This window comes from Mesoplodon mirus, assembly GCF_964341445.2.
Source record: "Mesoplodon mirus genome assembly, chromosome: 7".
Lineage (NCBI taxonomy): Eukaryota > Metazoa > Chordata > Mammalia > Artiodactyla > Ziphiidae > Mesoplodon > Mesoplodon mirus.
Window position 1 is genome coordinate 125,733,842 of NC_138983.1, and position 26,735 is coordinate 125,760,576.

General features: G+C 40.0%; 2 protein-coding genes across 2 annotated transcripts in view; one reads left to right on the forward strand and one right to left on the reverse strand.

Annotated features, from left to right (window-relative positions):
• LOC309808957 (uncharacterized protein) lies at window positions 1-8,322 on the reverse strand (the record flags this gene model as incomplete). The annotated part of the gene is made up of 4 exons (XM_082629511.1): window positions 1-250; window positions 3,901-3,986; window positions 7,292-7,321; window positions 8,037-8,322. The coding sequence occupies 4 exons, from the start codon at window positions 8,320-8,322 to the stop codon at window positions 206-208; spliced, it is 447 nt and encodes a 148-aa protein (XP_082485637.1). The 3' UTR covers window positions 1-205.
• The window catches only part of PAFAH1B2 (platelet activating factor acetylhydrolase 1b catalytic subunit 2), a 24,132-nt gene continuing 5,568 nt past the window's right edge, over window positions 8,172-26,735 (forward strand). Inside the window, exons 1-5 of the mRNA XM_082626845.1 lie at window positions 8,172-8,312; window positions 14,969-15,056; window positions 22,622-22,711; window positions 23,531-23,647; window positions 25,487-25,609. Of these exons, the coding sequence (XP_082482971.1) occupies window positions 14,976-15,056; window positions 22,622-22,711; window positions 23,531-23,647; window positions 25,487-25,609 (411 nt within the window). The 5' untranslated portion in view covers window positions 8,172-8,312; window positions 14,969-14,975. The remainder of the gene's footprint in view (window positions 8,313-14,968; window positions 15,057-22,621; window positions 22,712-23,530; window positions 23,648-25,486; window positions 25,610-26,735) is intronic.

A 26,735-nucleotide genomic window follows, 5' to 3' on the forward strand; every position in this document is an offset into this window, starting at 1 on the left:
ACCTGATTTAAAAAATGGGCCAAAGTCCTTAACAGATTCCTTACCAAAGAAAATATACAGATGGCAAATATGCATATGAAAAAATGTTCCACATCATACACCATCAGAGAATTGCAAATAAAACAATGAGAATATCACTATACACCTATTAAAATAGTCAAAATCCAGGACTACCTAGTGGTCCAGTGGTTAAGACTCTGAGCTTCTAATGCGGGTTGCATCCCTGGTGGGGGTAGTTCTGCATGCTGAACTGTGCGATCAAAAAAAAAAAAAAGTCAAAATCCAGAACACTGACAACATCAAGTGCTGACAAGAATATGCCATTGGCTGGTGGGAATGCTAAATGGTATAGCCACTTTGGAAGACAATTTGGTGGTATCTTACAAAACTAAACATACTCTTACCATATAACCCAGCAATCATGCTTCTTGGTATTTACCCAAATGAGTTGAAAACCTAGGTCCACATGAAAACCTGCACATGGATGTTTAAGGCAGCTTCATTCATAATAGCCAGAACTTGGAAGCAACCAAGATATTCTTCAAAAGGCAAGGTATATCCATTCAATAGAATATTGTTTATCACCGAAAAGCAATGAGCTATCAAGCCATGAAAAGACATGGAGGAATCTTAAATGCATGTTACTAAGTAAAAGAAGCTAATCTGAAAAGGCCATATACTGTATTATTCCAACTACATGATGTTTGGAGAAGGCAAAACTATGACGGCATTAAAAAAAAAAAAACAGTGGTTGCCGGGGTTTGGAGAGGGAGGGGGTAGGGAGGAATAGGTGGAACACAGAGAAATTTTAGGGCAGTGAAAACACTGTGTGATATTGTAATGATGGATACATATCATTATACATTTGTCCAAACCCACAGAAAGTACAATACCAAGAGTAAACCCTAATGCAATTTATGGACTTTGGGTAATTATGATGTGTCAGTGTAGGTTCATCACCTAGGAGCAGGACAGGAATAAAGATGCAGACGTAGAGAATGGACTTGAGGACATGGGGAGGGGGAAGGGTAAGCTAGGATGAAGTGAGAGAGTGGCATGGACTTATATATACTAACAAATGTAAAATAGATAGCTAGTGGGAAGCAGCCGCATAGCACAGGGAGATCAGCTCCGTGCTTTGTGACCACCTAGAGGGGTGGGATAGGGAGGGTTGGAGTGAGACACAAGAGGGAGGGGATATGGGGATATATGTATATGTATAGCTGATTCACTTTGTTACAAAGCAGAAACTAACACACCATTGTGAATTACACTCCAATAAAGATGTTAAAAATAATAATAATAAATTAATTTAAAAGTTTTTAATGTAGGTTCATCAACTGTAACAAATGTACCATCCTGTTATAATAGTAGGGGAGGCTGTCCATGTGGGTGGGCAAGAGGTATATGAGAAATCTCTATACCTTCTTCTCATTTTGCTGTGAACCTAAAACTGCTCTTTAAAAATTGTCTTAAAAAAAATTCAGGTCAGGCATCATTTTCTCCTAGAAGCCTTTTCTAACTGGCCCACCTCCTCCTTTCATTTCTTAGAACATTCAATTCTCTCCTCTATCATTGTGCATTGTATTAGAATCATTTGTCCTCACTATCACTAGATAGTGAGTTCCTTGAGGAGAGAAATGCTACCTTACTCATCTTTTCTCCCCATTGTTTAGCAGAGAGCCTGACACATGAGTAAGAATTCAATAAATATCTACTGAAATGAAAAGAAATTCAGTGGGCCTAAGATGACTTTGTCAATTACTTGGACATTGCCTTTAAGAATATCCAGCTTTTTAAAACATACAAGAAGATGCAAGAAACTGTCTGCCAGAACTAATTTGGACGATGCCCGGTTACCTCCTGTGTTCCAACTTCCCACTGCATTGCAGCCTTTTAGGATTCCAGATGCTGATTCCTATTCTTTTTTTTTTTTTTTTTTTTTTAGCTGTACGCGGGCCTCTCACTGCTGTGGCCTCTCCCGTTGTGGAGCACAGGCTCTGGACGCGCAGGCTCAGCGGCCATGGCTCACAGGCCCAGCCGACGCGCGGCATGTGGGATCTTCCCGGACCAGGGCACGAACCCATGTCCCCTGCATCGGCAGGCGGACTCTCAACCACTGCGCCACCAGGGAAGCCCTGATTCCTATTCTTGACCTCGCTTCCAGCATCTGCTCCCCTCAGCTTTAACGGTCTTCTTTCTTGAGACCTGAAAATTAACCTTGACTATTCATCCATCATTTACCAAAAAATATGTATTACGCCAGGTACTTCCTGGTACTGGGGTTACAAGCAAACAAGGCTCCTACCCCAGAAGAACTCATTTAGTCAGGGAGAGAGAGTTGTAAACACATGGGTAAGAGAAAGGTAGACACTGTGATAGAAACAGCCATGGACTATTGGCACTCAGAACTCAGGGTTTTATCTTGAGAGAACCTAAAAATCCATGATATAAGGATTTGTCATTTTTAATGAGGTGGAAATTTGAATGAAACTATCTTGAAGGTTGGTGGGCAATGAAAGCAAAGCACTTAGCCAGATGTCTAGACTGGGTGTGTATTTTGGCCTGGCATTGAGGTTCTTAACTCCTTCTCAAGCACATTGTTACATTCATTACAGATATCAAGCTGATTGTTTAAATTTTTCAGGTACATTTAAACAGAGAGTAAATGCCATTGTAGGGTTCCCAAAAACGGGGTGTTCTCTAAGACCTCAGGAAAATGTTCTTATGAATGTGAAGGATATATTATATGTACTTAAGGATAAATTTATTAAATATATAGACCTGTACAATGAAAGTTACAAAATTTGCTGAGAAAAATCAAGGATGATCTAAAATGATGGCACAGTAAACAGTATTCATGAATCAGAAGAGTCAATGTTGTTTTCAATTCTCCCCCAAATATGTTTTCAATGTATCCCAGTCAAAATTTCAAAAGGCTTTTTGTAGAAATCAAGAACATGATTCTAAAATTTATATGGAGGGAATATCCTGGCAGTCCAGTGGCTAGGCTTTGGCACTTTCACTGCTGGGGGGCCTGGGGTTCAATCCCTGGTGGGGGAACTAATCCCACAAGCCACACAGCATAGCCAAAATTAATTAATTAAATAAAATTTATATGGAAATGCAAAGGACCTAGGATAGTCAAAACAATTCTGAAGAAGAAGACAGCTAGAAGACTTACACTATCTGATTTCAAGAGTAACTATATAGTTACAGAAATTGTGATAGTCTGGTATTGGTATAAAGATAGACATAAATATAAATGGAACAGAATATAAGTCCAAAATTGACCCACACATATATAGTCAATTGTCTTACAATAAAGCAGCCAAGATGTCAATAATCCAATGGAGGACTTCCCTGGTGGCGCAGTGGTTAAGAATCCACCTGCCAATGCAGGGGACACGAGTTCAAGCCCCGGTCTGGGAAGATCCCACATGCCGCAGAGCAACTAAGCCCGCAAGCCACAACTACTGAGCCTGTGCAGCACAACTACTGAAGCCCGTGCACCTAGAGCCCATGCTCCGCAACAAGGGAAGCCACCGCAGTGAGAAGCCCCTGCACCACAACGAAGAATAGCCCCCGCTCGCTGAGAATGCCCGTGTGCAGCAACAAAGACCCAACGTAGCCAAAAATAAGTAAACAAATAAATAAATTGCGCTGGAACAATTGGACATCCATATGTAAAAAAATTAACTTTGTTCTTTACTTCACACTATACACAAAAATTACCTTAAAAAGGATTACTAACTGAAATGTAAAACTTAAAGATATAAAACTTCTAGGAGAAAACATGGGAGAAACTCTATTGTATTGATAACTAATAGTAAAGATTTCTTAAATAGAACACAAAAATCACACACCATAAATGAAAGAAAATGATAAATTGTATTTTACCAAAGTTAAAAACTTCTGTTCTTCAGAAGATACTGTAGAGAATTCCCTGGTGGTCCAGTTAAGATCCCGCATGCCAAGTGGCATGGCTAAAAAACAAAACAAAAATAAAAAAAACAAAAAAATAAAAAGACACTGTTAAGAAAATGAAAACACAAGCCACAGATTGGGAGAAAAGAATGTTTGAAATAAATATATTGACAAAGAACTTTTGTTCTGAATATAGAAGAACTTTTACGACTCAGTAATAAGACAAATAACCTAATTTTTTTTAATGGGCAAAAGAGTTGAACAGGCACTTTGCAAAAGAAGATATATAAATGGCCAAAAAGAATATGAAAAGATGCTTAATATCATCAGGGAAATGCAAATTAAAACCACCATATCATTACATAACAACTAGAATGGCTAAAGTTTTTTTAATTGATAATATTGTGTATTGCCAAGGATACAGAGCAACTGGAACTCTCACAGTCTGCTGATGGGGGTGTAAAATGATAAGCCACTTTGGAAAACAGATGGGAAGTTTATTAAAATGCTAAACATACACTTGCCATATGACTCAGCACTTCCAGTCCTAGGTCTAAGAGAGCCAAGAGAAAGGAAAACACATGTCCACACAAAGATTTCTACATGAACTTTCACCTTCATTTTATTTATAATATGCAAAACCAGAAACAACCCAAATGTCCATTAACTATTGACTGGATAAACAAATTGTAGAATATCCATCAACAGAACACTACTTGGCGATAAAAAGGAGTGAACTATATGTACTGGTACACACAACAACAGGGATGAATCTTAATATATCATGTTAACAGGAAGAAACCAGAAACAAAAGTTAATTCTACTCTATGATTCTATTTATTGAAATTGTAGAAAAAGCAAAGCTAAAGTGACAGAAAGCAGATCAATGTTTGGTCATGTCAAAATGACTCAGGAGCCAACTAGAATGAGATCATTTTGGGACAATCTGGTTATCAATAAGCAAAATAACTGCAATGAATGAAACATATCAAATGTGTTTCAATCCATGAGTTTATAATGATATTAAACCACACACACACAGTTAAAAAAATATAAGAATATGACAAACTAACAATTTTCAGTTGGGAAGTCAAAAATGTTGTTATATGTTCTTTATTTCTTTTTTTTTAATAGATCTTTATTGGAGTATAATTGCTTCACAATACTGTGTTAGTTTCTGCTGTACAACAAAGTGAATCAACCATATGCATACGCATGTCCCCATATCTCCTCCCTCTTGCATCTCCCTCCCATCCTCCCTATCCCACCCCTCTAGGTGGTCACAAAGCACGGAGCTGACCTCCCTGTGCTATGTTGCTGCTTCCCACTAGCCAACTATTTTACATTCAGTAGTGTATATATGTTGATGCTACTCTCACTTCACCCCAGCTTCCCCCTCCCACCCCATGTCCTCAAGTCTATGCTCTATGTCTACATCTTTATTCCTGCCCTGCAACTAGGTTCATCAGTACCATTTTTTTTTTTAGATATGATATATATGCGTTAGCATACGGTATTTGTTTTCCTCTTTTTGACTTACTTTACTCTGTATGACAGACTCTAGGTCCTTCCACCTCACTACAAATAACTCAATTTTGTTTCTTTTTATGGCTGAGTAATATTCCATTGTCTTTACATTATTTCTAACAGTATCTTGACCTGATCACAAAGATCTTAAAATTGAGAAATAAAATACTTACTGACCATATGGTTACTGGTTGAAAGAAATCGAGGCAAATGAAAATCTGTTAATTTGTAAGAATGGGAGTGAAAAAAATTTTTCCTATTGAAACATTTCTTAATGTTGTTTTAACAATAAATAAAACTCTGAAACTCTTTTTCTATAAACCATCGGACCTTGCATTCTACCCACAGAAATTCCCTGAATTCACACCGTGTGTCCATTCTCAGTCCACATAGCTTTTCTTCCTTCTTTTCATATCTGAAATGCCAGGTCCCCTGAAGTCTCCCAGTTTAATTACTGTAAGTGATGAAATGCCAAAGAGTCTCCTAAATTCCAGGCCACTTGGGTGGTGTTTTGACACTCATTCTCAAAGTCCTAGGTTTACATTTGATCATGTTTACGTTACTCCAATCAGTCCATAGACCTTTTGTCAGGGTTTCTATATTTTCTCCCTTTGGGTTGGCATGCAGTCATGAGGGAAACCAGAAAGAATCCGGATGGAATCATTAAATCCATCATCATTAATGGAAAGACAACTTGAAGGGCAAGCTCTCCTGATAGCTTTCAGTCAATTTGTCTCATAGTCTGAAAACAGCTATTTTTACCTATCACCTGTATGGAAAACACAGACCCTGAATGGAGCCCAGGGGAAGGGGAGGTTGTGGGTGGGAAGTGAGCAATGAGGTAGTGTTGTATGTCCCAGAATTATGTTCCTGCAAGGAACTGAGGGGATAGTGGAGGCTTAGAGCTAAAAAGAACCTCAGCAATGACCTAGTCCATCCCTTTCACCTTACACATTAAGAAACAAAGGCTCAAGAAGTAAAGTGAGGGCTTCCCTGGTGGCGCAGTGGTTGAGAGTCCGCCTGCCGATGCAGGGGACATGGGTTCGTGCCCCGGTCCGGGAAGATCCCACATGCCACGGAGTGGCTGGGCCTGTGAGCCATGGCCGCTGAGCCTGTGCGTCCGGAGCCTGTGCTCTGCAACGGGAGAGGCCACAACAGTGAGAGGCCCACATACCGCAAAAAAAAAAAAAAAAAGAAGAAGTAAAGTGAGCAATAACCTTCAGAGAAGAACCCAGGGCACCCTGAAGCTGAGTTTAGGGTCCTTTCCACTCTACCGCCTGCATTTTTTAAATGAATTATTTAGAAAGCTAAAACAGACACATTAGGAGACAACCTCAATAAATTTCAGGGTTCAGTGACATTCAGGTTTTGCCAAAACACTAAAAACTGCCTGAGCCATAGAGGTATTCAAATACTGGCAGAGGCTAGTCTAACCAGCTCTAGTATTCCCTGGGGCACACTTCCCTTGTTTATGTTTCTTAATTAAAAAGTTGAAAACAAGAAAGTATAAAGATAGGTCATAGGTTCCACATAGGCACAAATTCAACCCTTGATCATTCATCCCTGGTTGAGCAATACTTAATGAGTGTCTGCTATGCATCAGGCAGCATGCCAGGTGCTGGGAATCCACACAAGGTCTCTGCTCACTCAGAGCTTAGAGTATAGCAGGGAAGACAGTGTATTAAAGTAGTAATTACATTAAAGTGTGTTGAGTGTTAAAACTGAGGAAATTCAGGATTCTATGGCTTTATCCCTGGAGACTAATTCAAGCTGCATCATTTGAGTTCCCCAAACACAAATTCTTTTCGATAAAACATTTAAAGCAACAAACATTTACCTGCTGGTGTGCCATAAATTGTGTGAACATCTGCAAGGGAATTCCGAAGTAAATTAGCGTTTTATAGGTGGACAAATTATTTTGGATTATATACGTCTGATAAATTTAGTACCATTTGACAGTACAGGTCACCTGAAAAATAATTTGACATATCTTGAAACTTTATGCTTCCAGGTTTTCACAGTAATTCTTAACGGGTTTTGTCTGCAAAACCGACCCCCCTGATCATTTTCAGAACTCTGGAAGGCTCTACCAATTCAGACAAGGGTCTTAACGAATCCTATCCATTTTTAAAGGGCCAGCTCAGGGCGCTGCTCCACCAAACGTTTTCATAGCCTGCGTACATCTTTTGCTCCTCCTCTCTGGATGGATCTCTAAGGAAAAGACTGTCTCTCCATCCCCCTATAGTATCACCTTAAGAGGCGGTCATCCAAAATCCGTACATTCATCATTGAAACAAATTCCACCCATAAATGTAAGGGACTGCCTCATTAACCTTGGGGCCCTATTTCCCTCCCACTGGCAGCAATCTGGTTTATTCCATGGGGTGGAGAAGGAAGCCAGGTTGGCGGGGTGGGAAGGGAATGGCGTCAGTGCGAGGTCACAGCACATTGTCCCGAATGCCATCTCCACACTACGGTGACATGAACGCAGGACTGAGGGATGCAGCCGGAGGAAAGATAGAGGCCCAAGTCGCGCAGACTACATGCAAAACGAGGGCAGGATAGAGAACAAAGCGTGGAACCTTGCGGGGCGTGGCAGGACACCTGGGCGCCGGCAGCGAGCTCCCGCAGAAAGAAAGTGAGGAGAGGCGAGCCGAGCCAAGGCCTGGCAGGATGGGGCGGGACTTCCGGAAGCCATTTGCCTGAGTGGCAGGGGAACCGGAAGTGGGGGCGCTGCAGCGGGTGCTGAGGCCGGAGGAGGGACGCGCCGGAGCGGGGCCGCCGGGACTGAGCGAGCGACAGACGCGCCACCCGCCGACGCCGCAGCCGCTTGGGGCCCGCACGGACCCTGTGCCTGAGTGAGTGCATTCCGGGACTTGGGGAACCGGTGGCTTAGAGGTGGGGGTTGGAAGAGGCTGCGACTTGTTATTGTGAGAGGCCCGCGACCTCCCCTCCCCCACCCTGCCGGCCCCTCCCCCGCGCCACCCCTCCCCCCCGACCCTTGGGGTGCCTCCCGCGCTCGCCCCTTCTCGGCTGGCCCGGCGTGGGTTCCTTGGCCGCCCGCTCTGCACCCCGCACCTCCAGGCCGCTCGCCGCTTCCCTCGGAGCCTTTTCCCAGTACCCCACCCCCAAACCTGCCGCCTCCTCGGCCGCCCAGCCGCCCCGCCCCATCCCGCGGCCGAGCACCGTGGCGGGGCGCGCCGCCCGGCCCAATCCGGCACAGCCCGACCCCCGGAGCAGGCCGCCCTGAATCTCCCGCTACCGCGGCCCGGGGCTCGCCGCCGCCAGCCCCATTTCCAGCCACGCTTCTGCCTCGGCTGTTGCCTTTCCCTCCTCCTTGAGATTGAACCTCTGACCCTTTTCTCCCCTTTCCTCTGTCTGAGAGGCCGTTGGTGCGGGCTCAAACCAGTTACTGTTTTTTTGACGGAGCACTTTTTCCCACCCGTCAGAAACTTCTCCGTTATCTCCTGTAATATATTCAAAAATCCATAGGCTGTCACGACTCAGAAGGGCTTATTTCTTAGAGGGCTGTCCAGTCCAGCACCTCATTTTAGAGATGAGGCCCAGCGAGGCTGGTGATTTGCCCAAGGTCAACCAACTAGTTAAACCTACCAATGGACAGGTTTTCTTAGGTGGTTTTTACCTGGTCCATGTCCATGTACCAGATCAGGATCTTCTGGCCTTCAGGTTTGTGATGTGCCCGTTGCACGGTGACTCACTATTCTTTCCATACCTCCCAGGCCAGCGTTGCTTTTCATAATGTGTATACAAACCTTAAGAAAACCAAATACATGAAGCTTTGGCCTCTTTTTAGAGCTTACCCATGGAGAAAGGGAAGACCACCTGGATCCACCCTAAGGCCTCATTTCGTACAGCTTTAAATGAGGGGGGGTCATTTTGGGGGAGTGGTAAAGGTATGGAGAAAACACGGGGTATTGTCCCCTTGAGCATCTGAATACGCCTTTGCCTTGGATATGCCTTGTGTCTTTGGATTCTTCTCCTGGGCACATTGTTCTGATATGAAGGTTGCCTCCTTGTGCGGGAGCAGGGGAGGAGTATGAAATCATTGTGCTTTAATGTGTTGGCTTGGGCATTTGATAATAAATTCTGAATGTGCTGGAATCCCGGGACCCATCCACCAGCCCACTGAGGCAGGGTACTAGGGATGAGGCCTGCCTTCGCCTTTAGAATAACCCTGCCCGCTCCATCTGAAACAAAATGAAGAGTCTGAGGTCAGAGTGGAAACATTCTGAATCTTTTAATTCTTAGTGCAACTTTCCCCCTCCATCTGTTTCCTGGTTAAACTAAAGAAACATACAGCTCAACTTGAGTATTTATAATTCTTTGTTGTTGGAATTGGTTTTTGATTAGACACACACTACACCACGCTGGTATAAGCATTTGGAAATTCTGGTGTTAAGACTGTCATAGTCGGAGTTAAGTAGAGAAGACAGAAAATGCAGGAAAATTGGGAAATGCTGTGCAAGTCACTTACTCCTCATCTTCCCAGAGAACTCATTTTAATGGGCAGTTAAAGCTTCCCTGGAAGAGTATGTCTCCTGATAAATTAATTTCTTTGGACCTTTATCTCCATTCTGTTGGGTTTTTCTAACTGAACATGCTGTTTGTGACCTCAGAAGTTGATGACTTGCTGCACAGAGGCGATTACTATGAATCAGTGAGGTGAGATGGGAATCAAATCCTTCTCTGTTGCGTCTTCTGTTGTTACTAATTACAGCATTCTGAATACTTCTGTGCCACAATATTGCTCTGTACGTGAGGCAGGAAACCCCAAATCACTCAGATTTTTGTGACCCACCACAGGCTGTTCTCTGGATGACTCCTGATTGATCCTTCATTTTTATTATAAACAGTACACAGTTTTTTTTATCTAACTCCCAAATTATTTGAATCCCCTAAATGCATAGTTCCCAGCTTGGTTCTTTTTTTTTTTTTTTCTTTCTTTCTTTCTTTTTTTTTAATCCTTTGGCCGCACCGCATGGCACGTGGGATCTTAGTTCCCTGACCAGGGATCGAACCCACGCCCCCTGCACAGAGTCTTAACCACTGGATTGTCAGAGAAGTCCCCCTAGTTTGGTTCTTAAAGAGGAGATTACATGGGTTTGCCCCTCAGTTTTTTTTTTTTTTTTTTTTTTTTTTTTACCGCTGTTTAAAAATGTTACCAAGCCATAGGCACAGGTAAAACTGAAAGCTACTTTGTATTGTAAGATTTTGATTTGGCAAAATAGTCCAAAATCCAAGTGTCTGAAGGCACAAAGAAACAAATTTTGCTCAGAGGAGGAAGGAGGATGACCTTGTATTCATAGTTAAAGAAGAGGGCTTCCCTGGTGGCGCAGTGGTTGAGAGTCTGCCTGCCTATGCAGGGGACACGGGTTCGTGCCCCGGTCCGGGAAGATCCCACATGCCGCGGAGCGGCTGGGCCCGTGAGCCATGGCGGATGAGCCTGCGCGTCCGGAGCCTGCGCTCCACAACGGGAGGGGCCACAACAGTGAGAGGCCCGCGTACTGCAAAAAAAACAAAAAACAAAAAAACAAACATAGTTAAAGAAGAAAAGACTAGCTAATTGGGAATATTGTGCTAAATTCTCTCAGTTTTACCTGCCTAGTAACTTTAGGTAATTGACATTTTGTTCCTCAGTTTCTCTGTCCCTATAGCTTTCTCATTTTGCTCATGACAAAATTTAGGACTGAGATGAAAGTGTCTTGCTCAGGGTATCAGAATGCCATTAAATTTGGGTAGTAGTAATAGGATATATAAGTGAATTGACTTAGTAAATTAGAATTTATCATTGTTTCGTACAGTCTTTTCTATATAGAGCCTAATGCACTTTGCTCAAGAGTAATAGGTTTTGGAGGGTAGTATATCACCCTGAGTTCAAATCCCAGCTCTCCCTATCATGGAGCAGTTTCCTGAAATCTCCCTGAGCTTCAGTTTTTATTTAAATAACAAAGCTCCTAGCACAGTGTCTTGTGAATAGTAAGTTCTTAATAAATTTTTATTGCAGTTATTATTTTTTGATCAGTTGTTTACCTGTTGGAGAAACTCTAAAAATCCATGTCTGTAAATTGAATCATAGATCTAAAGAGATCTTATAGCTTATATAGACCACTGGTCTGGAAAGTACAGTATGTGTGCTGCCCTGGGATGCATAAGGAGATCCATTGGAATATAGGAAAATATTTAGAACCTCTTTTTACTTTCATTTTTTTTGCGTAAAAAAGGAAAAAAAATACAAATATTTAATATACAGGTTAACAGCAATTCACATCTAATTTATTTATTTATTTATTTATTTTTTAAATTTATTTTTATTTTATTTATTTTTGGCTGCGCTGCACGCAGACTTTCTCTAGTTGTGGCAAGCGGGGGCTACTCTTGGTTGCTGTATGCAGGCTTCTCATTGTGGTGGCTTCTCTCGTTGCAGAGCACAGGCTCTAGAGTGCAGGCTCAGCAGTTGTGGCACATGGGCTCAGCAGTTGTGGCACACGGGCTTAGCCGTTCCACGGCATGTGGTATCTTCCTGGACCAGGGCTCGAACCCGTGTCCCCTGCATTGGCAGGCGGATTCTTAACCACTGCGCCACCAGGGAAGCCCCTAATTTATAAATACACATATATTGAGGAACATTTCAAAAAGATTCTAAAACATTAAAAAATGTTTGAATTCCGCTAATCTGGGCCAGTCTTTGCTCATATGCTTTAGTTCACTTTATGCTTTTCTGGTAGGTGTTCACCTAGTCTCTGTGGCCCCCTGGGAGGAATCTGCCTTGAGAGACAGGTCATGTCATTTGCAGTTCTGTTTGTTAGAAATTTGTCTCACTGTACATTGTATCTACTGGCCTTGTCTTCCTATTTGGGGACATGCAGAATAAGCCTGAAGTCCCTTCCTAGTAATCTTTGAATACTTTGACAGCTATTTGTCCCGTGATTTCCTCTTCCCCAACCAGTTTTTCTACAGATTATAAACATACTTGTTTCTTTCAACTATTTCTGATATGACAGGTTTTCTAATTTCTCACCATCTTGGTTCCTTTCCTTGAAACACCCTCTGGTTTGTCAAAATTCTTAAGTTTTTCAACAAAATCTGAACATGGTGTTCCAAGAACTGAAATGTAGTTGGAGTGCCTGCATTGTGTGTTTAAGTGGTGAGGGATGAATTTGGATACATTTTATTATGGAGGCACCTCAGATGTACAGTTTTGTCATCCTTGTTCTTTTAACAATCCCCAGGAAAAATGGTTTCAATTACATAATCACACAGTGAGAGGGGGACAGATTATTTTTCTCGTTTTTAGTAGTGATTGCTCGGTTAACCCTGTGTCAGTTAACTTTTGCCTCAAAAATACCTAACATGTTAAGAGTTTCTCCAGGTGGGAAAATAAATGAGAAATGGTTGGGTTTTTTAAATCTATTTTAAAAGTTAGGAAATAGACTTTTTCAATTAGTGAGTGGAAAAAGGAGCTGTTTTGTTGCTGTATTTATTTACATTATATATCTAATTTTGAAATCCAGAAAATGGGAAAAGTTGCTCCTTGTTGGTCTTAAGGACAATAGAGCTTTTTGATCAGCGGGGAAGAAAGTTACTTACTAAAATTAAAGTGAGTATTAAGTGCCATATCAGATTTAACCTGAATAGCCAGACTTGAATCAAGAATTGAACATAAGACCCCCAAGAAACTTTTATATAGAAGATTTAGAATGTTTTATTGGCTAAAAACAAAAAGTTTCTGTGTGGCTATTTGTTTTAACCCTGTAATCCTTTTTTTGTTTTCTTTTATGTATCTTCTGATTTTTTCCTCACTTTTTTTAGACAGTGAAACTCCAAACAGGTATCATAGTCTGATTGGAACTCTATAGGTTCATCTTGCAGTTCTTCCCGATTCTTGCATTTTACATTGATGTTTTTAGCTCCGTGTGGTATAACTCATAAGGTTTTTGGGTGAAATGGTTAGATATAGGTCCCCTTTAGGGAGTCAGCATGAACTGGTTTGTGATCAGTGGGCCAGGTGTGACGTAATTGGGGTCAGACAAACCTCATTTCAGGCACTGAACAAAGTACCTAAATTATCTGATCCTCGTTTTCTTCATTTTGCAGTACTTTTGTGAGGATCAGAGGTGGTATGTATAAAGCATAGAGTAGATAGTCCTTCATAGGTAGCTATTATTTTCTGATAGTTGCAAATTTTAGTAATCTAAAGAAATATACACAGGTTGTGAATGATATTTTACATCTTTAGTCAGATATAGGCTTAACCCTGAGCCCAATTTTTTTTAGACCTAGTGTCATTTGGAACTGATGGAATTTATTTACTTAATTAGTGTTAAAATTGTTTGCTTCTGTAATTTATTTTTCATGAAGGTTTGCTTTCATGTTTAGGGCTTGTTACTTTTTGATCCTCAAAAACTACTACCTTGGTAATCCAGGGTGTTTTGTTTACTCAGTGAATACTTATTAAAAGGCTATAACTCAGTCCTCTTTCTGAGAAAGTTTAGTTGTATTTGAGGATGGCAAAGGAAGGAGATAGAGAGTACGGCCTTTTTTTCTGTAAACCACAAAACCCCAGCTTTTTCTCTTTCATCATCCTTTGCACTTTCCAAGTAACCTCTTGAGCCTGATGTCTCTAGTATGTATTCTCCAGAGTTGGTTGAAAACAGTCTGGTTTCTTACTTGTCTTTCTAGAAGATTAGCATTTCTAATTTTCCTGAATTTCACTTATTCCTTCTTCTCTACTATCAGATACCATATTTAGGTCGTCGTTAATCAAATTTTTTTTAGTGGATACCTGTCAAAAATAAAAATACCTAGTAAAATTTGTAAAAAACCAATTCCAGGGACTTCCCTAGTGGGCTAGCGGTTATTAACACTCTGCTGCGCTCCCACTGCAGGGGACACGGGTTTGATCCCTGGTCATGGAACTTGATCCAGCAGGATGCGGGGCACTGCCAAAAAAAATAAAAAATTTAAAAAAGTAATAAATAATAAAAATGAAAAAAACCACCGCCAAAGCCCACGACTAGTTTTGTCATCATCTGTAGTACAGGTATTTGTGTGATGTTTAGTGATCACTGGATTCTAATCGGTGCTGTACTAATTCTTAAGTGTGTAACTCTAGCAGCCTAAAAGGCTCTAATGTAGATGTCATTGAACTTGAAGGGTTTAATTCCTTGTCATTTGGTTCTTACAATAACATGTATTTATGAAAAATTAATATAGGTGTAAGGTATATACTGATGTAATGCATTGTTCCTGAATGATATTCAAACCTGTCTGGAAGTTTAGTAGTGTTAGATATTTATGGGACTTAAGCAGTCATGTCCTGGACCTCGTCCCTGCTGAAAATAAACTCCAGTTGCATCGTTTCTAGGCAAAACCCAATGAAATTTATTTAATTCTTATTCTTATTTAAAACCTGACATGTAATATTTAAGTAAGTGGTAACAAAGAAACATTCCTGTCAGTGAACAAAACATAACATAGACATTTTTTTCCTCAGGTGTAGAATGAGCCAAGGAGACTCAAACCCAGCAGCCATTCCACATGCAGCGGAAGATATTCAAGGAGATGACAGATGGATGTCTCAGGTAAAAGGGGGTGCACATGCGTTATTCACATAGATGAGTCTCTTAAGTTTTTAGAGTCTTTTGACCAGAGCTACAGTGGGGTGTTTTTAATGGTCAACAAGAATTGATTACTGTAAATAAAAATCTAATGTTAGAGATGTCATTCCTAATCACCATGTGATGTTGGAACTGAGGAATACTTTGAGAGCATGGGCATTGCATACTGTTCATTTTAATAGATGACAGTGTCTCTACAGTATTCTTTCTTTAAGCTTTTTAAAATTTTGAAGTAATTTCAAAATTATACAAATATTACAAACACTTTAGAAGGAACTTCCTATATCCTTCATCTAGACTTGCCACTGGTTAACATTTTGCCACATCTGCCTAATCATTCTGTCTGTATCTGTTTGTACTATTTACCAACTTACAGTTTTTTCTGAATCATTTGAAAGTATGTTGCAGTCATCACAATGCCCCTTTACCCCTAAATATTTGAGTTTGTTTTCTGAGAAAAAGAACATTTTCTTACATAACTACAATACAGTTATTAAAATCAGGAAATTTAACACTGACATTATACTGTTACCTAATCCAAAAACCATATTCAGATTTCTGTAGTTGTCCCTGTAGTGTTCTTTTTTTTTTTTTTTTTTTTTTGCCATACACGGGCCTCTCACTGTTGTGGTCTCTCCCGTTGCGGAGCACAGGCTCCAGATGCGCAGGCCCAGTAGCCATGGCTCACGGGCCCAGCCACTCCACGGCATATGTGGGATCTTCCCGGACCGGGGCACAAACCCGTGTCCCCTGCATCGGTAGGCGGACTCTCAACCACTGCGCCACCAGGGAAGCCCGGCCTAATCCAATTCTATTTCATTATAATATGGTCTCACAGGTTCTTACTTTAGTCAAGTGGGTTATAATCCACTGTAATTTTGAAACTCATTGTCCAAAGTTTAGCAAGTGGGAATCCCTTCAAGCTCTGGCCCCTTTGCCCTCTCAGTATGTCCCATTGTTTTTTTTAGCACTTTTTTTTTTTTTCAGTATTTGTAACTTGCTTTTAATAACTGCTATCATTTAACAATAACTATATTTAACCTTTATCTGTTTCCAGCTGTATTACCTTTTGAACTAACAAGTGCAATATGATTTTAAGTCCCCAGAGTTTGCTGTTTTAGTATTTAGTGATTCTCTTTATACTCTTCATAGTTGTATTCCCTTTCTGTTTTGGTCATCTCAGACTTAAAAATCAGTCTTTCAACTAGCTTATTTTGAGTGGTAGTTTTTTATTTTGACTGTTCTCCTATGGATCAATTATGTGATTATTCTTTCTTAATCTTCCTCATTTGTTTATATCTTTAAAAAAGTATTAAGAAATATTTTGTGCATCTGTGTATTTGCTACTCACCCTAAAAAAATAAAACATTGCTGAAAGAATTGCTGTTGCCTGTATACCGCTCACTGATAACATTTCTTTCTCTTTCCTACCTCCCCACCCCCAAGCCAGTAATTTCATGTATTTACATACTACACATAAAATCTCTAAACAATATAGTTAGTATTTTTGCACTTTTTTAAATTAATTAATTTATATTTGGCTGTGTTGGGTCTTCATTGCTGCATGCGGGCTTTCTCGTTGCGGTGAGCAGGGGCTACTCTTCGTTGCAGTGTGCGGCCTTCTTCTCATTGTGGTGGCTTTTCGTTGCGGAGCGCGGGCTCTAGGCACGCAGGCTTCAGTAGTTGTGGCACACAGGCTCAGTAGGTGTGGCTTGCGGGCTCTAGAGCGCAGGCTCAGTAGTTGTGGCACACGGGCTTAGTTGCTCTGTGGCATGTGGGGTCTTCCCAGACCAGGGCTCAAACCCGTGTCCCCTGCATTGGCAGGTGGATCCTTAACCACTGCGCCACCAAAGAAGTCCCTTTTTGCACGTTTTTAAATGGTAAATAGTATCTTTCTGAATGTATTTTTTTCTGCAGTAATCATACATATTAAAAATATAGCTGTAGTTTATTCATTTTTTTTCTTTAAGTAGTATTCAATTATTTTATATGAAAATACCACAGTGGGTTGTCTGTTATCTCATTGATGGGCATTTAGGTCATTTATAAATTTACTAAAAGTAGTAAGTAAAACTAGATGCCTTTGTTGTTTCTGGCATAAATTAGAAGACTTTAAATGATTAGCACTGACTGGGAAAAAATTAGTCAAATGGAAGAAAAACATATATGAATATTTAAATTTTTTAAAAAACTTGTGGACTTCCCTCGTGGCACAGTGGTTGAGAGTCCGCCTGCCGATGCAGGGGACGCCGGTTCGTGCCCCAGTCTGGGAAGATCCCACATGCTGGGCCCGTGAGCCATGGCCACTGAGCCTGCGCGTCCGGATCCTGTGCTCCGCAATGGAAGAGGCCACAACAGTGAGAGGCCCACGTACCGCCAAAAAAAAAAAAAACTTGTATAATATGGAAGGACTAATATATTATATACCCAGATCTTGGTTTTTAAATACAGTTCTCCAATGAAAGGAACCAGGGCTCCTTGGAGAAGTGATTGATTCTATAGCTGGAGCAAAGAAAATAAAAATATGGGCCTAGAGCATCTTCTAGTGCAAGAAAGCAAGAAACTACTCAAAAAAGAAAAGGAAAAAAAAGATGGAAGGCAGGAATATCACTGAAGTGATGGGTCCCCAGTGCATCACATAGAATACATGTGGTATTGATTTGTCTCATTGATGATACTAACTTTGACCACCTAAAAGACCTGGAAGAGCTCCCAAAGTGCAAAGTTGAACATTTTGAGCAGTGTAACAAATGATGGTATTATTGGTTTATAACTGAAAGAATAAAATAAGTGTTCATTAATCCATTCTGCTATAAATAAATAAGTGGATGAATAAATAAATAGGGGAGAAGAGCTAAATCTTCCTTACAGAATAATTTTAATTAATAAATGTAGAAGTAAGGAAGGAAAAGAAAATCATGGATAGAACACTGCAGTAATAATTACTGTAGGCAAGATCCATTGATGAATACTAACATTAATGGACACAACTTTAAGGAGAAACGATATATTTGCCTAGCCTTAGAGTATCTTCCTGTAAATTACTTTGGTAATTACTTTGGTTTTAAGATATGCCCACTATTTTTTGAGACCCCTCCCTCTAGTAGGTGGAGCTGAATTTAGTGTCTTGCTTCTAACATACAGAGTATGGAAGGGAAAATAATAACTTGATAGTGGAGAAAACTGGCAAACACTACCTTACCCAAATGATCAATATTAACATCACCAGTAATAAGTCATGTTCCCTGACATGATACAACAAGGGCACATCACCTCTGTGGTAGTCTTACCCAAAAATCCATAACCTCAGCCTATTCATGGGAAAACATCAGACAGACCCAAATTGAGGGACTGTCTACAGAACACCTTACTGCAACTAAATGTGTCAGGTCATGAAAGACAAGGAAAGACCAAGAGACTGTCCCATATTGGAAGAGTTAAAGGAGATATATAGATTAAATGCCATGTGATATGCTGATTGATTCAGGAAATGGGCATTAGTGGAAAAATTAGTGAGATCTGAGTGGACTTTATTTTAGTTGATAGTATTCTCTAATGTTAATTTCTTAGGTTTGACAAATGTACCATGCTTATATAAGATGCTAACATTGAGGGCTTCCCTGGTGGCACAGTGGTTAAGAATCTGCCTGCCAGTACGGGGGACACAGGTTCGAGCCCTGGTCCGGGAAGATCCCACATGCTGCAGAGCATCTAAGCCCGTGCACCACAACTACTGAGCCTGTTCTCTAGAGCCTGCGAGCTACAACTACTGAGCCTGCATGCTACAACTAATGAAGCCCATGCGCCTAGAGCCCGTGCTCCCCAACAAGAGAAGCCACTGCAATGGGAAGCCCAAGCACCACAGCGAAGAGTAGTCCCCACTCACTGCAACAAGAGAAAGCCCGCACACAGCAACAAAGACCCGACACAGCCAAAAATAAATAAATAAAAAGTAAATAAAATTTTAAAAAAATGCTTACACCTGAAAATTCTGTTTTTAATAAAAAAATAAAAGATGCTAACATTGAAAGAAGCTGAGTTAGGGGTATATGCAAATACTCTACAATCTTTTCAGGTCTTCTGTCGATAAATTATTTAGAAACAAAACATTAAAAGAAAAGCAGTCATGATTAAAACAAGTATTGAAGTGATACTCAATACTACTCATGGAGTATTGCTAAAATATCCATCCCTGTTCTAGACTTAAGTACCACATATCAAGAAGTACCTGGAACAGATGAACATGTCCACCACCACCACAGGAATGCAGTCAACAAAATCCAGACTATGGGAGAGTCTATAGGTCAGACAGTCATATTCCTTAAAAAAAAGTTTGGGAGGTGGTGGCAGAGGGAGGGGGAACCTATAGATTAAAAGGGATTTAAGAGACAAATTGCCTGGATCCTGATTTTAAAAAACAAATCATAAAATAAAATTTTGTGACATTGAATTTGAACACTCACTAGTTATTTGTTGATATTAAAGGATTCCTATTAATTTTAGAGGATAGAACTGGTATTGTGGCTATATATATTTTTAATCTTTTAAGAGCTACATGTTGAAATATTTATACATGAAATATTATATCCTCAGTTTGCTTCAAAATAATCTAAGAATGGGGTGGGGCAGTAGTTTCTGGAATGTTGAAATAATAGTGGCCGTAAGTTAGATGATTGCTGTATCTGGTGACGGATACACAGAGATCCATTGTGTTATTCTCTCTGCTTTCCTGTACGCTTGATATTTTCCATAATCGTAAGTTTTTTAAGGGTGATATTAAAAGACTTGACTGTAGACAAATTTAATAACAATTCATATCAAAACATTAACCACCTAAAGAAGGCTTAGCAGCAGACTGACAGAAATATTTTCAGTAAATATTACAGATGAAGCATTGATATTGTTTGTTGTATGATCAATAAAAATATCCTCAAATATACTAGATAAGTGTCTCAATAAGCATGACAGGAGCTTTAACTTTTTGTTTCCAAAAAGTACAGATTAAAACAATGGGAAAAGAAAGGAGGGAGAGAAAAATATTAATAACCCGGGCAGGTGCAAGTATAGTAAAATGAGTTCTGATACATTGCTGGCGTCAGAATAGATATAGCCAGTAGCCATTTCGTTAGTAATTTGGAAGTATATCCAAGATCCATGAAAGTGTTAATCCCCTTTGCCCTAAAGATTCCCAACCTGTAAAAGAAAATGTGTGTGTGTATGTAAGTTTCTTCATCTCAGTCAATAGGAGGCTTCTGGCAAATCTGTCATTAGGATAAAGAGCTAAAAAAAATCAATATGCCACTGGATGCATCCAGTAGGATATTAAGTGGTGTTAAAAATTACGGTTATAGGGCTTCCCTGGTGGCGCAGTGGTTGAGAGTCCGCCTGCCGATGCAGGGCACACGGGTTGGTGCCCTGGTCCGGGAAGATCCCACATGCCGTGGAGCGGCTGGGCCCGTGAGCCATGGCCGCTGAGGCTGCGCGTCTGGAGTCTGTGTTCCGCAACGGGAGAGGCCACAACAGTGAGAGGCCCGCGTACCAAAAAAAAAAAAAAAAAATTACGGTTATAGGGAATTCCCTGGCGGTCCAGTGGTTAGGACTCCGTGCTCTCACTGCCGAGGGCCCGAGTTCAGTCCCGGTTGGGGAACTCAGATCTCGCAAGCTGTGTGGCGCTGCCATATAAATAAATAAATGAAGATTTTTTTTTTTAATTACACAATAAAATTTTTTTAAAAAATTATAGTTATGAAAAATCATGTAGCTACATAGAAAAATATTTCTAATATAATGTTAATGCAGTTATAATGGCTGCTCTTTATTGAGTACCTACTGGGTGGCAGCCAGAAGCTGGGCCCCTTTTATAGAACTCTCATCTTCACAACTCTAAAAAGAGTTGCCAGCAGATGTGTAAAACAAAACTCGGGGTTATGTACTTGCTTAAGGTCACTGCACTAGAAAGTAGATAAGCTAAACTTCGAACATAGGTTTTTCTGTCCCAAAGCTGTTGTGCCTTAAGGAGATATACATACGTTTCAACTGTGTTGCGGGGGGATGTGAAAAAATAATGAGAAAAAAATACCTTAAAACATTAATAGGTACTGGGTTAAAATGGTAGGATTATAGATGTTTTGCTTTGATCTTTTCTGTTTTTCCAAGCTCATTGCAACTACTTTTATACTTAAAAAGAAAATTTAGAGTACTTAAACCTTTAGAACAGCAGAGCTTAAATTCCATGACATTCTTTAAATGTAAGGTGTTCTGTTGGTATTGAGAGGAGTTGGCACTTTAGCATACACAGTAGAGAGACGACGTGATGTGCAAGAGCACCTACTCAATGAAACTAGCTAAAGTTTTATTCTTGCTCATCTTATCCCTTCAGTTTAAAAATACTTATTGAAACAATAGTAATTTAAAAAAATTGTTTACACAAGACATGGACCCAAGAGAAAAAAAGTTATCCCAAATCCTGTCACTGTGAAAGAGGAGATGTCTTAATCAATTGTCAAATTATTTCCAGAAATACTTTTGTGTTTTCACCAATGGCAGTGAAGTACCTCAGTTTCACCACAGTGTCATCTGCACTTGTGGTATCAGCAGAGATACTTCAATAGCAGCTCCATCGTGATTAATTCCTAGGGGAAGCAGAAGTGAATGTAGAGCTTGGGAAAAAGCAACAGCATTCAGACCTTTCCGTAGAACTGGGTTAGAGACCTGCTAAAGCATCATGTTAATTTGTTTCAGGGATGAATATAAAGATTGAAACTATGTCCTTCAGTTTAGCATCAATGGGTAAAATCTTTTTAAAGGTGTCTTATGCCTTAAGAGCAAAGAGAAGCATGCCAGGGTTAGGTCACCCTTCCTTATAAACTTGAATTAGACTGGAAAAGCCCGAGTCCCAGTTTGCCAACATCTCTCACATGTAGAGGTGAGCAGACATTTTCAAAGGCCATATTAAAACCATTCAAATGAAATGCATGCCTTTTGATTGGATCCTAGTTCAAAAAATAGATACATATAATACTTTTGGAACAATTGTGAAGATTAAATGTTAGATTTTATGGGATTATTTATTTTCTTAGGTGTGATAATGTGGTTTTATAGGAGACTGTCCTTATGCTTAGGAGATGCATACGGAATACTTAAAGGTGAAGAATCACAATGTTTGCAGCTTACCCTCAAATGATTCAGCAAACACACAGATAAAGCAAATGTGGGAAAATGTTATTGTTGAATGTAGGTGAGTGTGTACAGGTGTTCATTGTATTACGTCAGCTTTAAGTATATCTGAAATTTTCTTTAAAAGAGTTGGAGGAAAAGGTAAGCTTTTAAAAAAACATGAACGCATTTTTCTGTTCTCGTTTTCAGAAGGGCCCAGGAGTTAACAGCAGATTGAGAGGAATCAGCTTTAGGGACAGACCAAATAGAATGTTTAACAACAGAGTGACTGGTTGGACAGCTGTTCTGTCTAGGCCAAGAAATCTCACAGGGGAAAATGCCAGCTTCTGATTGTTCTTTCTTCTTCACACCAGCACAACAGATTTGTCCTGGACTGCAAAGACAAAGAGCCGGATGTCCTGTTTGTGGGGGACTCCATGGTGCAGTTGATGCAGCAGTATGAGGTAAGGTGCAGGGGTGAGGGTGGTCCTTGGCTGCTCATGTCAACACATTCATTGATAACAGACTTGCATTCATTCCACTCTAGTTCAGAGTAGAAGGGAAATCAGACCTACCTGATAGGATTCTTTGTGCCATCAAGCATGATGAGACAAAGGAAAAAATACAACATTATTTATAAATAAGCTCCCTTTTTTGCCTTGGCTTCCAAGAAGCTTCACATTATATTTGTTTGTGTATATTTGTCCTAGTCATGATTTTCAATTCTTATTTGTATTTTACTATTTTCTTATTTGTATTTGCTCATTTCTGTTTGTCTTAGTCATGATTCTCAGTTCTTATTATTTGTGTTTTACCATTTTTATATTTTATATATTTTTGTAGTGAACTGTTCTGAATCTTTTTGAGGTTAGGCATTCTCCCAAGGGAAATTTAAAAGAAAAGATAGCTTTATATCTTTTTGGCTCAAGCACTCTAAATTTTTTCATCTCATGTTTCTACTTCACCCTATTCCTTTAAATGGTTGAATAAAGGGAAAGGAGAGTTTATTGAGTTGGCAGCTTAATTATAAATGTTGGTGCCTAAGTGGCATCAGGTTGAGCTGTGACTCAGGTCTTGAGCTGAGATCTAAAGCTGCACTGAAAACTGAGTTACACAATGGCATCTTCAAAGCCCTTTCAGCAGTTGGTAGCATACCACTTGCAGTGATACATTTGAATACAGAAAAGGGAAACTTACTTCAGATGCCTCACAACACATTGCAGTTGAGGGATTTTATTTCCCACTAATTTCAGCTTAAATAAATCAAGTTTTTCTCTTTTCAGATATGGCGAGAGCTTTTTTCCCCACTTCATGCACTGAATTTTGGAATTGGGGGAGATACAACAAGACATGTTTTATGGAGATTAAAGAATGGAGAACTGGAGAATATTAAACCTAAGGTGAAATGAAACTTACTATTATTTTTTTAAAGAATATCCTTAATCTTGAGTGTTTTGCAGATAGTTAAATTGTCAGAAACTGGTAGAAAAAAAAAAATTGCTTCTTTAAAGCATTACTTCACTGTTGTTCTTTGCTTCCTGCCCCTTTAAGTTAAATGATATTGTTTAAGAACATTCCAAATACATGCTTAATTAAGAATCAGTGTATTGCTTGCTTGGTTTGTACTTGTAATTATCTTCTGCTGTAGGAAGAGATTTGATGCTAATAAGGTATGCTATTCTGTTGACCTGAGGCAGTATGAGGGGGAAAGAGTTCAGAGGTGGGCCGCGGGAGCAGGGCTATGATTCACTTGAGGAAGTAATTTTGGATCCATTTAAACATATAAACAGATTGGTAATCAAGGCCTCCCAAGTTCTTCTGAAGAAAATTTGAAGCAGATGTGAACAAATGTTCAGCCCAAACATGTATCCAGTGCCTTATAGCATTATCAACATCCTGAGTTGGCACACTGCATATAAATTTTTTCAACCCCAAACAACAAAAAGAAACAAAGCTGAGCCATTGATAACAGTTGCTGTAGTTGAAAGTATTTTATTTTTGCCTTTCTAACAGAAAAACTCATGCATGTTCCTTTCTTTTGTGACAGGTGGAAATTACTTTGGGTTACGTAGTAAGATGTATGTCTCTAGGTGATAGCCACCTTGTAAAATTATTTTTTTGAAGAGAAAAACTTTTAAAAACTATATCCAGCCTCCACCCCACTGACTCTTTTCCTTGAGTAGAACTGTGTATTTGTACCCACTGCACTCCCTTGGGTACTTTTATTTTTTCTAGAAGGTACTTTAACTAAGGGAGTCTTACGATGTCGCAAGTATTTTCCCCCATGTTTCTTAGATTTCACTCTTTTTTTTTTTTTTGTCTTTTCTGACTTGCAGTGGTTTTATTTTTATACAGTTGAATTTATTATCTTTTTTGTAGAGTTTCTGGATCTTAAGAGATTAGCTTCCAACTCCACATAAAAGAATTTTCTCATCTCTTCCTAGTACAGTTTTCCCACTTAAGTGTTTTTCTGTTTGGAATTTATCCTGATGTATATGAGGCATACATTAATGTTTTTTTTTTTTTTTTTTTTTTTTTTGCGGTATGCGGGCCTCTCACTGTTGTGGCCTCCCCCGTTGCGGAGCACAGGCTCCGGATGCGCAGGCCCAGCGGCCATGGCTCACGGGCCCAGCCGCTCCGCGGCATATGGGATCCTCCCAGACCGGGGCACGAACCCGTATCCCCTGCATCGGCAGGCGGACTCTCAACCACTGCGCCACCAGGGAGCCCCCATTAATGTTTTAAGATGGCTGCCCTGTTGAAGTTACCAATACCATTTGAGAAGTTCATCTTTCCTTCTTTGATTTTTTAAAAAATTTATTTATTTCATTTATTTATTTTTGGCTGTGTTGGGTCTTCGTTGCCACGCGCGGGCTTTCTCTAGTTGCGGCGAGCGGGGGCTACTCTTTGTTGAGGTGCATGGGCTTCTCATTGCGGTGGCTTCTCTTGTTGCAGAGTGCAGGCTCTTAGGCACGCGGGCTCCAGTAGTTGTGGCTCATGGGCTCTAGAGCACAGGCTCAGTAGTCGTGGTGCACGGCCTTAGTTGCTCCGCGGCATGTGGGATCTTCCCAGACCAAGGCTCGAACCTGTGTCCCCTGCATTGGCAGGCGGATTCTCAACCAATGCGCCACCAGGGAAGCCCCTCCTTCTTTGATTTTTGAAATAAGATTTTCAGCTAACTAGTGGACATTCCTGAGTATTTATCTTTTTTCTCTTTTTCTTCCTTCCCTCAATTATAGGTCATTGTTGTCTGGGTAGGAACAAACAACCATGAAAATACAGCAGAGGAAGTAGCAGGTGGAATCGAGGCCATCGTACAACTTATCAACACAAGGCAGCCACAGGCCAAAATCATTGTATTGGTATGTGGTCTTTGGGTGGGTGGAGACCTTGATATTATTAGGTAAGGTGGGGAGTCTTTTTAGAAATGTGATCAGTCATGAACATAGAGAATCTTTAGGTTGGAAGCAGTTTATCATGCTCCCGAGAAGCTCTTCTCTGATATGTCCCATCGTCTTATTGGTCTCATTTCCTAGAAGTGGAAATCCTCTTTGTTGCCTCAGGTTGCCTTAGTTTTTTTTTTTCCCTTGACTATCTTCTGATAATTTTTTAAGTTGCATATGAGACTTTTCCTAGTTCCTGAGTCTCTTTTTATTAGACCCGAGTTTGGATTAGCCTAGATGTGTTGTTTTGTTCCATTGTTAATATGGTAAAGGTGGTGTATTTATCAGAATCTCTGAATTCTTTAAAATATCAGAGATTCCATCAGGAAGAAAATGGGTACTTCATAGTCTTACCACTAACAGGAAATGCTACCCTTTGTAGAATTAAAGCATTGTCTTCATGGTCTCAGGAATAAACAGCTGTCTATTTCAGTGTTAAAGTTTACCTGTAGATATTCTTAACCTAGCTAAAAATGTATGTTTCTGAGAAATCTGACATATATTCAGTTCTTTAATGAGATATAGTGTTAATAAGGTAGTCGTTTATTCAACAAACATGCGAGAATCACGATGTACAAGGCACTATCCTAGGTCCCGAGCGTACAAAAATGAGTAAGACAGTTCCTCTCAAGGAGCTGGTGGATGGACACAGCAATATAAACAGAAATAATTATTATACTGTATGCTAAGGAGAGAACTGGGTATATTTTAGACATAAAAATTGACATCTGAGTTTAGTTTTAAAGAATTCATTGGTTTCCAGACAAATAGAGAAATGAAAGAAGAGAAGGTATTACAGAGAAGAATGAAAGAGAGAGAAAGGGAGGGAGGAAGAAAGGAAGCAAATGATCAAAGGCGTATACATGAATGTGTTTGTTGGGTGAGTGAAGGAGGGTGCTAGAAGAATTTTAGGGTTATCATTGGAATAAAGTTCAAGACTGGGATAGTTAGAGGCCACAGCCAGGTCCCATGTTAGGAGTTTGGATATTATCTTATGACAGGGTTCTGGGGAGACAGGTCTTATTTTTTTATTACATGGTATTTA